The sequence below is a fragment of the Lutjanus erythropterus genome, chromosome 8 (assembly GCF_056507025.1).
Source record: "Lutjanus erythropterus isolate fLutEry1 chromosome 8, fLutEry1.hap2, whole genome shotgun sequence".
NCBI lineage: Eukaryota > Metazoa > Chordata > Actinopteri > Lutjaniformes > Lutjanidae > Lutjanus > Lutjanus erythropterus.
This window is the reverse complement of record NC_139324.1, coordinates 6,710,211-6,725,542: the sequence shown is the minus strand read 5'-3', so window position 1 is coordinate 6,725,542 and position 15,332 is coordinate 6,710,211. Positions and strand designations below refer to the sequence as shown.

Here is a 15,332-nt window from a genome sequence, read left to right as displayed (position 1 = left end):
AGCCAGCAGCAACAACCTGGTGACACCTTTTACTTACATCTTCATCGACGGACAAACTTTTCATTTGATCAACAAACTATTACAAGATTATGAACGGAATATTCCTTTGTATAAAGCTCCAAAGTACTCAAAAAGAGACATTAATGCTTAACGGGGAGAACTGCAGCCTCTGAAACATCAAGCTTTTGTAAATGATGCTAACATTCATGTCACTGAGAATCACAGAGCACATAGAAAATAAATAGAATATTTTTAAAAAAGTAGGAAAACATCCTATGATAATTCTATTTATAATACATTTTGCAGTTTGAACTCGACTACTATATGCAGTATAAAAAAAACTATTATATACAATCAAAATTAAAAGACATTTATGGTGCATTATGGTATATAACTGAAAAAAGAGAAAGAGCAATAACCTAATTAAGTGACCTGAGTCAAGAGAGTGACTGAATGAACACATCAGCTCTCTACAATGGCCGACTTTTCTAATTTTTTTTTGCTAATTGAACAGTCTGCCTCCAAAGAATGAGTGAGAGCCACTGCTCAGTGACAGACTCTCAGAGGAAGTGGGGAGCAACAGCGTGCAGAGCCAGAATATTTGTGTAATAAGATATGTTTATATTCATTTTGTTTACTTAATAGACTAAAAGCATTTAGGGAGGTTGTGGAATGCTGCACACTATCCACTTAGCACACACACACCTGCTTGAATATATATACTCTGGTTGTTGGGCTATTAGTGGCCAGTTGGCAAATTTTAACACATTGCCCAACTCTACTTATTGCTGGATTAAAAAGGGAATGACAGATAAATTATTGCTCAGTGACTAGCAACTTCATTTATTTCCTCTAGCATTATATGTCTAATCTGATCAGAATATGGATAATTTTGTATAGGGCTTCTGTGCAATATTCTCGGGCTATATGCTTTTTGGGTGCATGGATCTGGAGGTAATACTGTATATGTTAACTGTAGTTTTATTGCACATGTCTGTGGCTGTGTCGCCTGTGTTCTCTCAAATGCTCAAGACAAACTTCTCCTAAGGGACACAATAAAAGCTCAACTAATCTGATCTAATCTAATTGAGTATTTAACGACAGGGACCTTGAGAATTTTAAAGATCCCATGACCCATTTTGCTCAAAACCAATGATGACAAAAAAGGATAAAGAATAAAAAATCTTGCAAACACTTCCAGAGAAGAAAAAGGTTGAATGATAAAACCCAAACACCCCAAAACAGTCCATAGAGCTGTTTGTACAACAACTGGTGTCACAAATTAAACTGCCCTGAATTTTGAAAGAGAAATTGTAGCTGATTGCTTACCTGGATCTCATACAAATGAGCAATGTGGAACTGAACTGTGGAAAAAAGCAGAGGGAAGAAGAATCAGTGTTTATCTTATTATACAACCATCATATATTACAGATTCACCCTGTGGACCTCAGTGGGTACAGATTGCAAACAGTATGGAGCACAGATGGGAGGGGGAGTGGGACAGTTTCCCCAGAGTGTACATGTAATCTGAAATCACAGTGTGTATGTGCAATGTGCTTGCAAGCACTTCCAGTTCTCTCTCCATGCGCTGTCTCCTAGGCAACCCCAGTCTTGGGCAGAGTCAGCAGGGAAACGGCAGCAGAGAGGAAAAAATGCTCTGTAGAAATATTCCTGTGCCCTTTCAATATGTGCTCTTTACTGCTGACAACCTGGTACATCCAATCTAACATTACATTACACAGCAGCATATGGCTGCTTTCCATGTGGCCTCTGCTGATTCTAACTGTTAATACTTACTTTCAGCTTTGGACAAAGTGCAGAGGTTGGAGTCGATCAAAGCCAGCTGAAAATGCTGCAGAGAAGAAAAGAAGCATTTCATTAGCAACAGAAATACATAAACCTCAACATGATCAATAATATGCACATGTATGCTACTAAGACAAAAAGAAATATCACAATTTCTCACATAAAGCACTGGATTGCTTCTAAGTCTTGATGCTTTTAAGGAAATCAGGAAGAAATTCTTTTCCTCCTCCATTCAATCACATCCACTGAAAGCCCCAACAGATCTACAAACAGCCATGAATGAACCCTGCTGACTGTAACATGAGAGGACACTGATAGCTGGAGGGGCTGAACCATAGATATTCTGGTCTCTGGATCACTCTTCATGCCCCAACCTTGCCTCGTTCCCTCCTGCCCAACCAGAAGACGGAGTCCTCCAAATGAGATGCCGATATCTAGTAGCTATAACAGCTTCCTGTTCCATTTATGTGAACTACAGGCAGCGTTGCTGGGTAAAGGCAGATGTCTGCAGAGGCTTAGTGTGGCTGCCAAGGCGTGGCACGCTACTGGCCAATATCTCCCATCTAGGGTCATTGAGCAGATTAGACCCCAAGTACATCACACAGCTACAGAGGCAAGAACTTGCCTCTGGCTTTCTCTGGACCACCTTCAGACTTCTGTACAACTCAATTACTTCCCTCAGACGTTCACATGTTAGCAAGCCAACACAAATTTAAACTTAGGCTTTATTGAGGTCACGTGTGCTGCTCAGAACTTAGATTCTCCTCCTGGCAGGTGAAAGGAACCTGAGTTGATAGGGTATAGCTGCAGCTAACGATTTTAACTTTTTAATCTGCTGACTGTGTTCTTGAACATGCCAAAAAATGCTCATCGCAATTTCTCAGTGTCTAAAGTGATGTCTACAAGTTGCTTCTTTTGTCCAACCAGCAGTCCAAACCCAAACTCTTGATTTACTGTCATAAATGACAAAGAAAAAGCAGCAAATCCTCACATTTAAGAAGCTGGAACCTGCAGATGATTGACATTTTTTGCTTAAAAAAATTAATGAAATGAGTAATCTAATTTTCTTTCAGCTGATCAATCAACTAATCTTTGCAGCTCTAATGTAAATAACAGTTGTCCAGCCAACACTCAGAAACCCAAATACTCTTCATTTACTATCATAAATGACAAAGAGAAGCAGCAAATCCTCATATTTAAGAAACTGGTACCTGCTAATGTTTGACATTTCTGCTTGAAAAATGACTGACACATATAAATGATTATTAAAATAGGCAAGTAATTTACTAATTTTAATTGACCATTGAATTGCAGTGAAAAATACTAAATTCCAGCCAGCTAAATCTGTAAAAGGGACTCCTCAGGCACCCATAGGTGGCTTCAAGGTGACAGGTTTCATTGCAGTTACTACGCTGCACAATTAGTGCAGTCGCGCACAGCTTCATGCATTTAAAAAGGCGCCACCGGTGTCTCTCGTGTGAGTCAGTAAAAAGTCACAGCTCCTGAAACGCACGAGAATCTAGCACACAGTCAGAGAACAGGCTGTACTGCTGGTGTTGCCGTACTCCACTGGCCAACTGGAGTGGATTTCTTAGAAGAAATGCTGTAAACCTTAAAGGCAAATATCAGCGTCTGTCATCTAAAGATAGCTCCAAACACAAACACACACACCTAAAGGAGAAACCTGTAGCCTTGCAGCAGCAGCAGCTACACAGACGGTCAATGTCAGGCAGATAAAAATCAAGAAGAGTCCAGCCGGATCTCTCTTTGCATGCTTCACACAGGGCCGGCGGAGCCTCGCACGTGCGCACACACACACAGAAACACAGGGCTCTGCTTGGAATAAACTCCTTTTAAGCAGAGCTATGAGCCCACAAAAGATCAGACACACTCATCCCAGCCAGATGCCTGTATGTTAGAGAATGCACTCAAACATACACAGACACATTAATGCGTTACCTAGATCGCTGGCACATCCTCACACTTCTCTTGGAACCCCACTGCATCCTCCTGTAGATCTCTCCTATCCTTGCCTTCCTTCTCTTTCACACTTGCTCTACCACCAGGCAGATAATGCAGCAGGATTGTCAGCTTGGCATTCCACCTCCCTCCCCATGTCTCGCCTTCCTTCCTCACTCTCTCTCTCTCTCTGTCTCTCCCTGCTATCATTCTTTCTCTCCGTCTCTCTCTCCCCCCCCTCTCCTATCCTGGTGTCACTGATTACTATTCAGCAGACGGCTGCAGTGGAGAGTGCAGAGAGATGACACACAATACCTCAAAGCTGGAACAGGCAGCACCCCCCCCCTCCCCTCCCTCTATCTCACCTCCTTTCTCAGCTCTTCTTCTTCTGTGGCTGCACGGCTCTACGGAGACAGCCAGCTCATCACCTCACCAACATACAGCACAGTGCACCAGGCTCATCTCCCCTTCTCTCATTGGTTAAATTAGCAGCCACTAATGGAATGTGAGTGTCTATGTATGTACATAAACCAGGTGCAGTCCAATGCAAAACTGCAGTAGCTGCCTCCTAATTAGGTTACAATGTATTCTTCTCTTTCACCTAATGTCTCTTAGTCTCTTCCTCTGTCCAACGAGCTCTACGGGAAGCACCAAGAAACATGCACCTTCATAAAAATTAATTGAGTAGTCAATCAGAAGAAAATTATTTGCCTATTCTCATAATCAATTACACATTTCAGTCATTTTTCAAGCAGAAATGTCAAACATTTGCAAGTTCCAGTTTTTTTAAATGCGATGATTTGCTGCTTATCTTTGTTATTTTTGACAGTACATAAAGAGCGTGAGTTTTCGGTTTGCTATGCCATTTTTGCCTTGAAATATTTTTTATGTAATTTCCATCTTATGTATTTTTACCTTGTTTTTGTCTTGTTACGTCGTTTTCATCTGTTATGTCTTTTACGCGGGTTTCATCTTCTTCTGTAGTGTTATGCTATTTTTGTCTTGCTACATTATTTTTGTTGTTAGATTTTAGATGTAGATTAGATTTTTTTGGTTACATCATTTGCGTCGTTTTCATCTTATGTATTGTTACATTGTTTTCATGTGGTAACACCTTTTATGTTGTTTTCATCTTGTTATGCATTTTAGTCTTTTTCATCTTGTTACGTCTTTTATGCTGCTTTTGTCTCGTTACATCTTTTATACCGTTGTTGTCTTGCAATGTGTTTTACATAATTTTCATCTCGTTATGTATTAAGTTGTTTTTGCCGTTTTACATCATTTTTCCCGTTTCTTCTTTTACATGATTTTCGTCTTTCGTCTGTGTTTTACGTCATTTTCATCTTATGTTGTATTATGTTGTTTTTGTCTCGTTATGTCTTTTATGCCGCTTTTGTCTCGTTACATTTTGTGCACTATTTTTGTCCTGTAATGTCTTTTCATGGTGCTTTAGTTACTAAAGTAACAAGCCTCTTGCAAATGTGAGGAGCAGACAGTCTAAATCGTTGTGTTCAAATGTAGGGAGTTTTGGTCGGACAAATGAAGCAATTTGAAGAAGTCACTTTGGACTCTGAGACACTGGGAGTTTTTAAAAATATTTTATAAGCAAAACAACTAATCAAGAAAATAATCAGCAAACTGATCAGCAATAAAAACCGCTGCAGCCCTACACTACATCTCATAATGCCTCTTCCTCTGTCCAGTGTGCTCTAAAGGAGAGAAGGATGAATCAAGAGGAAGCACCATGAAACATGCATCCTTCATAAAAATCTGCCTCTACAGTCCCTTCTTCCTCCCAACACTCACCATCTGCAGCACTCTTTTCTAACAATTTCCTGTTTTCCCTTTTCTATTTCCTCTTCTCTCTTTTCTCCCTCCCGTACCTTTATTCAATCTCTGCTCCTCTGAACGTGCACACACCCCTCCCTGTAGATAACTGGGGCAGTCGTGTGTGTGGTGCGTGTGTGACATTCTGTCAGTGTGTTTGTGTGTGTTGCTGGCAATGAGCCAGGACTGAGAGGGAGGGGTGAAAGCCAAGACAGAGTGAGGACGTGCAGCACGTGCAGCCTACTTAGCTCAATACTGTATCAGCACAAGCATCAACACACATACAGGCCTGGAATTAAATCATTTTTCTAACAAGGCCACTCCAGCTTCTGATAAATACAGATTTCTTGTGTCATAAAATGACACACTTGATAAAATGTAAAGAGTACCAAGGACAATTATTAAAACAATTTAAAAAAATATAACACCAGACCAGCAAAAGATCGTAAGAGCGATCAGTACAAATCTTGTAGCCACAACTGAAAACAGAAAATCAATTCGTGGCAGCCAAAGCCTTAATTGTGTTGGGAGGCCACAAATAAATGAATGTATATGAAACACTGACGTTCAAGCCATGTTTGTTCCTGATTGTGGATTCCTGCATAGACACAGTTGTCTTGGCTTTAACCGCAAGCCAGCTAAAGAGTTATCTTACAGAGGCGAGTCCAAGTCTGCATCATCCACATGTCCAACATGCCTCCTGTTCAAATGTTTGTGTATTACCAACATGCTCTCATGACAAGCAAGGTCCGCCTTACTAATCTTGCAGGTAACCCCTTTCTTTGTTGTGCTCAGGGTGAAAAGCTCCCAGAATTAAGCCATTTTGCTATACTTTTTTTCTGTTGCTTCCGGGTTGCTAGGGCGCATGTGCACTTCTCAGCAGAGATGGGCAGGAACGGGAAGATGGCTCACTTGCTACTTCAATCAGCTCCGGATTTAGTTCAGCTCCACAGTGTTCAAAACATGCGTAACATACATGCAACTTGTCGACAATTAAGACTAATTTTGTCATCGATTTTTGTTGGCTACGTTGACTAATCACTGCACCCTTCATAATCTCTAATTGCCATTAAGAATTTAACTGGTTAAAAATGCATTAAATGATAATTATTTGGTAGTCTAGAAATGTCAGTAATTGCACTTCATTTGACATTGTTTTGTGTGGTGGAGCCATTTGATGAACAAGGAAACTTAAAATGAGGAAAAAAAGAGAAAAACAAGTGTTGTATACCTTATTAATTATTAATCAATTGTTAGTTTTTTCAACTATCTGTTAGGGAAAATTCACAATCATGGAAAAATAAGCAGTTTTCTCTGCTCTGAAACATGGGGGGCATGTCCACTCCACTGTCTCAGTGTTAAATACTACTATTACCTGAAAACACAACCTTTACAAGTACTTTAATACTTACACTGTACAGTGTTAAGCTGCTTGTGCATATCACATAATGTGATTAGCTGTTAATGTTGATATGTAGTGTATTTGCGAGTGAGAAAAATCTGGCACTACTGTACTACTACTACTACTACTACTACTACTACTACTACTACTACTGCTGCTGCACTACTGGTCCAGCGTGATGATGGAAACAATGGTCAACAGGAGTTTGTGTATTTGTTGATCCATTGTGCAGGCTGTTTGGCTGTGGAACAGTTCCTGCCCTGCACATGTACATCAGCATGTCACAGACACAACACAAACTTGAATTTTATTGTAACAGGGTTGACAAACTATTGTCAAATGCAATGCACTGTAACAGCCTCGCAATAAATACTAGCTCTGAATATTCACTTTGCTTGTTGAAACTGTGCCAGAGAATTAAAATGGAATTATAACAACAAAGTCCTCTAAACAAGTACCAGAATTAACAGGCATTACTCCACTAATCACAAAGCCTCTAAGTTTAAATGTAAAATAATGCTCTGTCTAGTAATGCATTAAAATGTATTATGAAAAAACTCCTGTGACAGAATGTCTGGTGTAGGACAAAGGCCAGGATCAGATAGCAGTCTGTCCCTACAGGGAAGCAGGACTCTCAGACAACAATAGATCCATAGGCTCCAGTCAGAGAGCTCTTCATTACTGCCTGGACATCTATGGCGCACAGGTGTCAGGAGATAGAAGACAGGGTTTAGCTCAGACAGACGGGACAGATGATCCACCAGCCTTTGTTAGCCTGAGGACTAGGGAGGTCACGTCTGTTTAGGCAGGAAGGAGGCTTCTATGACTACACATCAGGCATACAATACAGACGGGCATGAATGGAAAATGATTCCACTGGGTTCATGTTGTCATCATTCACTGGACGACAGTCTGAAGCATGAACCGAGCGCACTGACAGGTTCAGATTCTTCTGCCACAAAAACTCTGATTATTAAGTTACGAAGAGAAAAAAAAAAGTTCACATTTACAGCATGTAGAGGAGAAATAATTCTCAAACTCCACAACACCATCTGACTATTGATCTTAAGGTCACGATTCGATTCAAACATTTTTTAGCACTGACAGCTGTGTCATTTCAAGTCTCAATTTGTGAGGATCAACAAGTCATGTTTTTTTTTTTGCCTTTTTTTCACACCTTAAGCGTCTTTTACATTCGAGCTGTGACATTTAATTTATTGAAACGGTTAATTTATTATTTAATTTTCTTTCAGTCATTAATTTTTTAGGCAGAAATGTCAAACATTTGCTGGTTTCAGCTTCATAAATGTGAGGATTTGCTGCTTTCCTTTGTCATTTATGACAGTAAATGAAGAGTCTTTCGGTTTTGGACTGTTGGTTGGACAAAAGGAGCAATCTGTAAACACCACTTAGGGCACTGAGAAATTGTTGACTTTTTTAAATATATTTTATAGTTTAAACAGTCAAGTGAATGAATGAATGAAAATAATCATGAAAATAGTTGTCGATTTACCCAACAATGAATAATAATAATAATAATAATAATAATAATAATAATAATAACTGATGCTTTCACAGTATCTACGCTAACCTTTTCAGGAGCCGCCATTGTTTGTTCGAGACACGTCGCTTCCACAGATGTTTCTCGCTGTCGTCACACCTAAAACCATGCCCTTAGCTGCCAGTAGTCCCTCCTAGGATGCTGACTGCCTCCACCACTTTTGGTACTGAGACAAAGGGATAACTTGAAGCCTTACAAGATGGATTCTCGTGAGATTGCAAGATCACATGAGAATCCATCTTGAATGGATTCTCTTGAATCACACGAGAATCCAGCTGCCTCGCAAGGCAAGCTAAACGCAACTTAACACAGATAAAATGTTACCCACAGAAAAACTGAGCTAGATGGTAAATAACCATAGCAACGGTGGACAGCGAGGGACGATCAAAGAAGTAGATATATTTCTGACGAGTGAAAAGTGGAGCTGCTGGCTACCAGAAAGCTAAACTCGGTTGTCTTTTACGTCTTGTTTCTTTTTCCGTCTTGATGCCCGCCGGATATGTGCAATCGGGAGAATCTGTGATCCTGCCTTTTTTAATTTAGTTAATTTTAGTTGACACCCCTACATATTACTGCATATTTATCTTGACCAAGTCCATCTATAGTGAATACTGTAACAAAGTTAAACTTCTGTGCCTGGCTGCGAGCCTAATAACTGGCTCTAAAACTTATCATGCCCTGCGTCACCTGAAGCAAAATAAACAACATTCTGATTTACCTTTAAGCTTGACTCATAGTCTGTGTTGACTTTGAACATGAGTCCCAGTCTCAGATGAATCTCTTTAGCTCTTGAGAAACTGGGGTCAATGTAAAGCACCTCCTGGAAAGCCTTGATTGCCCTGAAAAAAAACACAGAAAAACAGAATATGTTTAATAAAAACAGAAATGGTTACAAATACTTAAGACCTATAACAAATCTGAAAATCATGATTCCTTCTCCTACCACCAGATTATCTGGGTTTTAATCAGCTGCAGTCTGTGGTGGTTTCACAAACATTCACCAGAACTGTGTGATTGTGACAAACTCGAGTATCACAATATGACTCATTATTTCAGTACTGATAATATGGTGATTTAGGAATGACTGTGACAATCTCACAATCATACCTCAGATCCTTTGACCTCATTTTAATTGTACTTCTTGCAATGAGTCTCTTTGCACTCAGTATTTCTTAGATTAATGAATTTGAAAGAAAGAATTAATGACGGCAATAGCTATTTTTTTATGTGGTGAAAAGGTGATTTTCACACCAACCAAGACATCAAATGTTTTTATGCTAACATGGTTATTACACTAATGAAAAAAATAAACTGGTAATCCTAGTGTAAGACTTATCACCTCAGAAGTAGCTAATTTTATAATCTATCACCTTCTGTTTCATGGATCCATTAGGGATGTTCCTGGTGACTAATTTCCCTGTCGATTAAATTAAAAATTTAATTCAGACTAGTCGACTAGTTTTACAGTAAATAAACACTCAGAACACAGTAAAATTGAGCACAATGTATAATTTGATCAAGTTAAAACACCATGGAAAAATACTGTGTGTATTAAGAGCAATTTGAAGTCATTAATCACAGTCTAGTGTCACTTTGCACTGTGCAATACAAACACTGCAATTCAACCTAAAGAACATGACAACTCACTAAATGCTTCGCCATTTTCAGATCAAAGATGATCACAGTGTCTGGGGATAAACGAATCGGAGCTGAAGTGAGCTGCCAGCCTGCTTCACAGTGTGGCTAATGTTAGCAGTGCTAACAGCAGCAGCTGCTCTGCTTAAAGGTTAATGTCCGTGTCTGTGCTGAATGTGCCTCCAGCTGAGTGATTATATATCAGTTTATTCAGTCATAGTCCACAATCAACATTATTTCCATTTTCTATATCAAACATAACTGCCAAGCTGTGCTGCTTTTATGAGTTGTCATCTGTCTGACTTTGCTGATAAAAACAACCGGTGCTGCACGGGCCAATCAGGGCACACATGCTTACAGTATATGGTGAGAGGGGCTGCCGTCTGATGCGACCAAGTTCTTGCTAAATGTTAATCCAAATTTTTCCCCCTATGGGTGAAAATTGTGATCTTGATTCTTATTTGTTCAACAAAAACATTTCTTGCACACTTAGTTGCTAAAGTAAAAAAAACTGATCTGAGATGCTTCCTGTTCAGATAGGGGCTTTAAACAGACAACATAAACACACAACATATCAAAACGCTGGACTTCAACTTAAAAGTCAAACAAACAAAAAACCCTAAACTCTCTTTTCCCCTCTACTTTAGAAGACTTTAAGCGATCAACTTAAAAACTGCTCAATCTAAAAAAAAAATTACAGAAAGTTTGTGTTTTTGAGATTTGTCTGGTCTGACAGATGAGATTTTGTGACCTGGTTTGTTTGTCCTATAGAAGCGTGTGAATTGTTGTCATTTAAAAATGAGACTGCATAGATGTTGGTTGGCATGATTAATCATGTGGCCCTACTCTGACGTGGGACATGCCAAAAAAGTTTGAGATTCACTGAACTATTGCACATTATTGCACAGTCCACCAGCACATTCAGAGGTCTATCTGCTTCAGAAGCTGCTGCTGAATCAGGTTACTGTAGCTCCTTTGAAGTTACGGGCAGCGGGACAATGTTGGCTGGCAGCGCAGACTAAGGCAGGGCAACAGAGACACACCTGAGGCCCTGCTCAAGTCTATCCAATGGGAATGGCCTGGGAGTGGCCTTGGAAGTCAACAAGCCCAGTGCATTCTAGCTGTTGCAGGTTTTCCACTTTTGAAGCAAAACAAAATACCACAGCCCTTTTTCTCAGTTTTTTCTGGTCAGGAAGCTCCAGTATCACAAATATCAGCGCAAATATCAGCCACCATCCAGTGGTCAAGCATCCCCTTAAAAGGAGTGAGAAGTCAGCAGTTGGTATAAAACAGAGCAGTCAACGAAGTAGGTTTCTAAAGGTTTTCACAGAAATTGTGAATCATTGTAACCATGATGGGTCCTCGAGTACACAGTCATAATGTGCATAAAAAATATTTGGCTCATGTTCCAGTTGGTCACTCACACACTCACACATAACCCACTGTATGATCTCCCTCAGGCTCAGATCCACATTACTAACCTCTACTCCTGGTTATGTTTGGGTAGTTGACAAATATGCAGTAAAAAATGCTTTCTTTGTAAATTACATGAGAGTGATTTATCTTAATTGTTAGACACTTGTTTTCAAATAACCAACCACTCACATCTGTGGGCCATTTAGAGTTATCAATTAACCTATTATACTACAGGTCTTTGGACTGTGTGAGGAAGCCGGAGTACCCGGAGAGAACCCATGCGGACACAAGGAGAACATGCAAACGGCGCACAGAGAGGTCCCACCCCAGCCACGAACTCCCCAGCCAGCTGGGAGAGTTCAGAACCTTCTTTCTGTGAAGGGACAGTGCTAACCACTGCACCACCATGTAATGGTTGTTTGTCTCCATGCGTCATCTCTGAGATGACTGGCGACATGTCCAGGCTGTACCCCGCCTCTCACTCAATGTCAGCTGGGATAGGCTGCAGCCCCGGATGACCTGTTGAGGATAAGCGATTACGGACGATGGATGGATGGATGATTTTCATATATTGTTATTTATTTCATATGAGATTAGAAATAACACAGTTTTTCCCATGACTTGTTGGGCTTGCGGGTCACACCCTAGGACATTATGTCACATTAAAGGACAAATGGTAGTTATTGCATCCAAGACAAAGTGAGAGGTAAGATTTTTTTACTCAACAGAAAATGTCAAATACTTCATACATACTTCACAGAGTGCTTCAGTACCATGATTGTGAGTGGGGTCCTTCAGCTAAATAAAGTCTTCTGTGGAACTGCCTGATTTGAAATAAGGATATGGTGTCACATCAGAGGAGGTTTTCAGTGACAAAATGTATCACGATCCCATGCTTTTAAAAGTATACTGATGAAAAAATGATTGCCATTTACTAAAATACTTTGGCATCTTAGGCATCTTAGGCCTTTGTATGCCTTGGGGAACATAGGTGATTCATGAAGTTTCCTCAAATTTACTATAACAGACATTTGTAAAATTATGTCTGGGGTATTTCTTAACATTTTATTCTCTTTTTAATTTATAAAAGTTGCAACTTATGTTTGTTTGCTTGTGACAGACACACCACAACAATTCTGAGATTTGGCTCAAAAAGAATCTATTAACAAAACAGTTTTTATAATAGCTCCATATAAAACAAAGACATGTTTACTGCATTTGAATTATGACAATACTAATTGTATTCATTTTTTACCCAGGGATAAGGTCTCGTTATATGTGGATGATTTACTTTTCCCCACCCAACCCCATTTTTTTCTGGGCCACCTATTCTCCCTATTCTGCAGACCTTTAGCAAATTTTCAGGTTATAAACCCAATTTATTTCAAATTATCACTTTTTAGAGATCTGTACAACAGCTTTAGTTTCTTTCCCCAGCATATCCAATTGATAGCCTTCTAGATTTTGATCCCAATACCAACAGCCTAGTCTACTCTATCTACACAATAATTGGCTCCATCAATCCTAAAATGCTGGATCATGTAAGAAAAGCCTGAGAGCAGGAGCTGCATGTGTATGTGCCTGATGTTGAATGGGATGGAATTCTCCATTCAGTGCATACATCATTTATCCAGTTTTAGATCCATGTTATGAATAATAAGCTAGCTAGGATCTATTCAGGTTTCAACTTTGCTTGCAATAGATGCAAGCTCTCTCCATGTATTTTGGCTAACTTGTCCTGGCTTTACCAAAATCTAGAAAAAGTTTGGATTGAAATTCCCAAGTCCTTTAATGACATTTTAGGTCTTGAACCAAATCCACTCATGGCCATATTCAGTCTGAGGCTGGATGACAGCACACACTGAGTAAGGATGTTTACAATATTACTGCATGTACAACCCTCTCTTCAAATGCATCTCCCTCCCACACACTGCAGACGAGTGAAAAATGTAATGCTTCACATCAAGCTGGAAAAGATCAAATATTCTGTAAGAGGCTCTGTGGGAAACTTTCACAAGACGTGGTCTGTTTTTCGAGCGTATTATGAGTTTGGGACAAGGCATTACCTGAGGGTTCACACAACTGCATATGCCTCAGTTTGAGTTGGTCATAGATAACAAAAAATAAGTTTGCCCCTTCTTTCTCTTTTCTTTTTTCTGTCTTGTTTAAAGTTTCTCAAACAATTTTAATTTACTTATTTTCTTACCCACAGTCACCTTATCTTAACCTCTGACACCAATGCACCTCTTTTATTACCATTTCACCTGTCTGTTATTAGTTTAGCCAAAGTCAGTTAAATTAATGTTAGTGTAATGTAAAACAACTGTTGCCTCCTTATGTATCCGCCTGTCACAAGTGGGGCTACAACCCCAACAGAGGGCAGACCCCCTCGCCCTGCGCTAATGCCCAGATAGCCCAGATGCCCAGCCCAGCATGTTTTGGCAGTAATCTGATCTAGAAAATGAAAATAAAGTTATACATAAACTGTGCATATAACCACTCGCATTCAGTTCAGGCAGGTGGACGTTAACCGGCAAGAGCAGGCTGTTGATGCCAGTCCTGTTAACATTAGCCACACTGTGTGGCAGCTACATCACGGTGTCATGTCATCGTTTACCCACCGATGCTGTGATCACACTTGGAAAAAAAAAATGCATTTAGTGAGTTGGTGTCATGTTTTGTAGGACAATGCACAACATTTCATAATGCATAGCGCAGTGTGTCACACATTTCAGTGGCATTTAAAATACAACTTAGTTGTCGCAGAGTGTGATTAACGGCTTCAAGTGGCTCTTAATAAGTGCAATTTTTTTCAACCTTTTTTTTTTATTTTATTGAGTAATAAATTGTGCTCAATTTTGCATGTTGTCTGAGTGTTTTCTTACTTTTAGACGTGTTGACAAGTCTATTTTAAAATTTCTGTGTAATCAATAGGGACATTAGTTGCCAGGAACATCCCTAGAATGGACAATAACTTCACAGCCACAAATCCCTGAGGTCTTGATTCAGGGCTTTTAAGATGATGAGCTTATGACAATGCTAAGATGTGCTTAAAAGTTTAACAGGAAGGATTAAACATCTTGTCCCCCATCAACCAGCTGTCAGTCATTTACAGTCCAAACTAAAAAAGCTAGATGTTAACTACTTGTCTATAAGATGTTAAACCATCAGCTAGACTGTTCAGAAACAGAATCACCACAGCATCACACAGTCCACTCTCATCTCTCTTAGAGTGTTGTTCCTTTTTTAACAAAAACATCACTGGCCTTTAATTAATTACGCAGTCATGAGTAAAGCAACATTAACAAATTAACCAAACAAGCGCCAAGAGTTTGGTCAACTGAAATTAACGCTGATTAGCTCCAGCTGACTAAATATGTGTTTGATAGTTGTTATTGTCTGCAAAATCACAAGATGACTCTTTCATCACTTGCAGCTTATTAAAAGATAGTAAAGAATCCCTGTTATCGCCCAATTAAAACGGTGGCTCTTACAACTAGGGCTGCACCTAATAATTATTTTTACTGTCTATTTATCTGTCAACTTTTTTCCTCAATTAATTGTCAGGATCTTGTCAACTGAAAAATAGGTGCAAACATGTGGAGCACATGGATGTACAGCATTTTTCAAGTCTTTCCTATAATGATCATTTTCACTATAGATCGATCTGTCGACCATTTTCTCCACTAATTGATCAGTTGCTTGGTCCATTAAATATCAAAAAAT

At 39.5% G+C, this 15,332-nt stretch overlaps 1 protein-coding gene across 3 annotated transcripts in view; it reads right to left on the bottom strand.

Moving 5' to 3' along the window:
* Nucleotides 1–15,332, bottom strand: part of kdm6a (lysine (K)-specific demethylase 6A) — a 71,412-nt gene that overhangs the window by 35,410 nt on the left and 20,670 nt on the right. For 2 of the 3 annotated variants that reach the window (XM_084724352.1, XM_084724353.1), the window contains exons 6-8: nucleotides 9,274–9,394; nucleotides 1,798–1,852; nucleotides 1,330–1,364 (exon numbers count right to left, since the gene is read on the bottom strand). In XM_084724352.1, the coding sequence (XP_084580478.1) occupies nucleotides 1,330–1,364; nucleotides 1,798–1,852; nucleotides 9,274–9,394 (211 nt within the window). Of the gene's footprint in view, nucleotides 1–1,329; nucleotides 1,365–1,797; nucleotides 1,853–3,765; nucleotides 3,882–9,273; nucleotides 9,395–15,332 lie in introns of those variants that run through there. The other variant, XM_084724354.1, reaches the window with a different exon arrangement.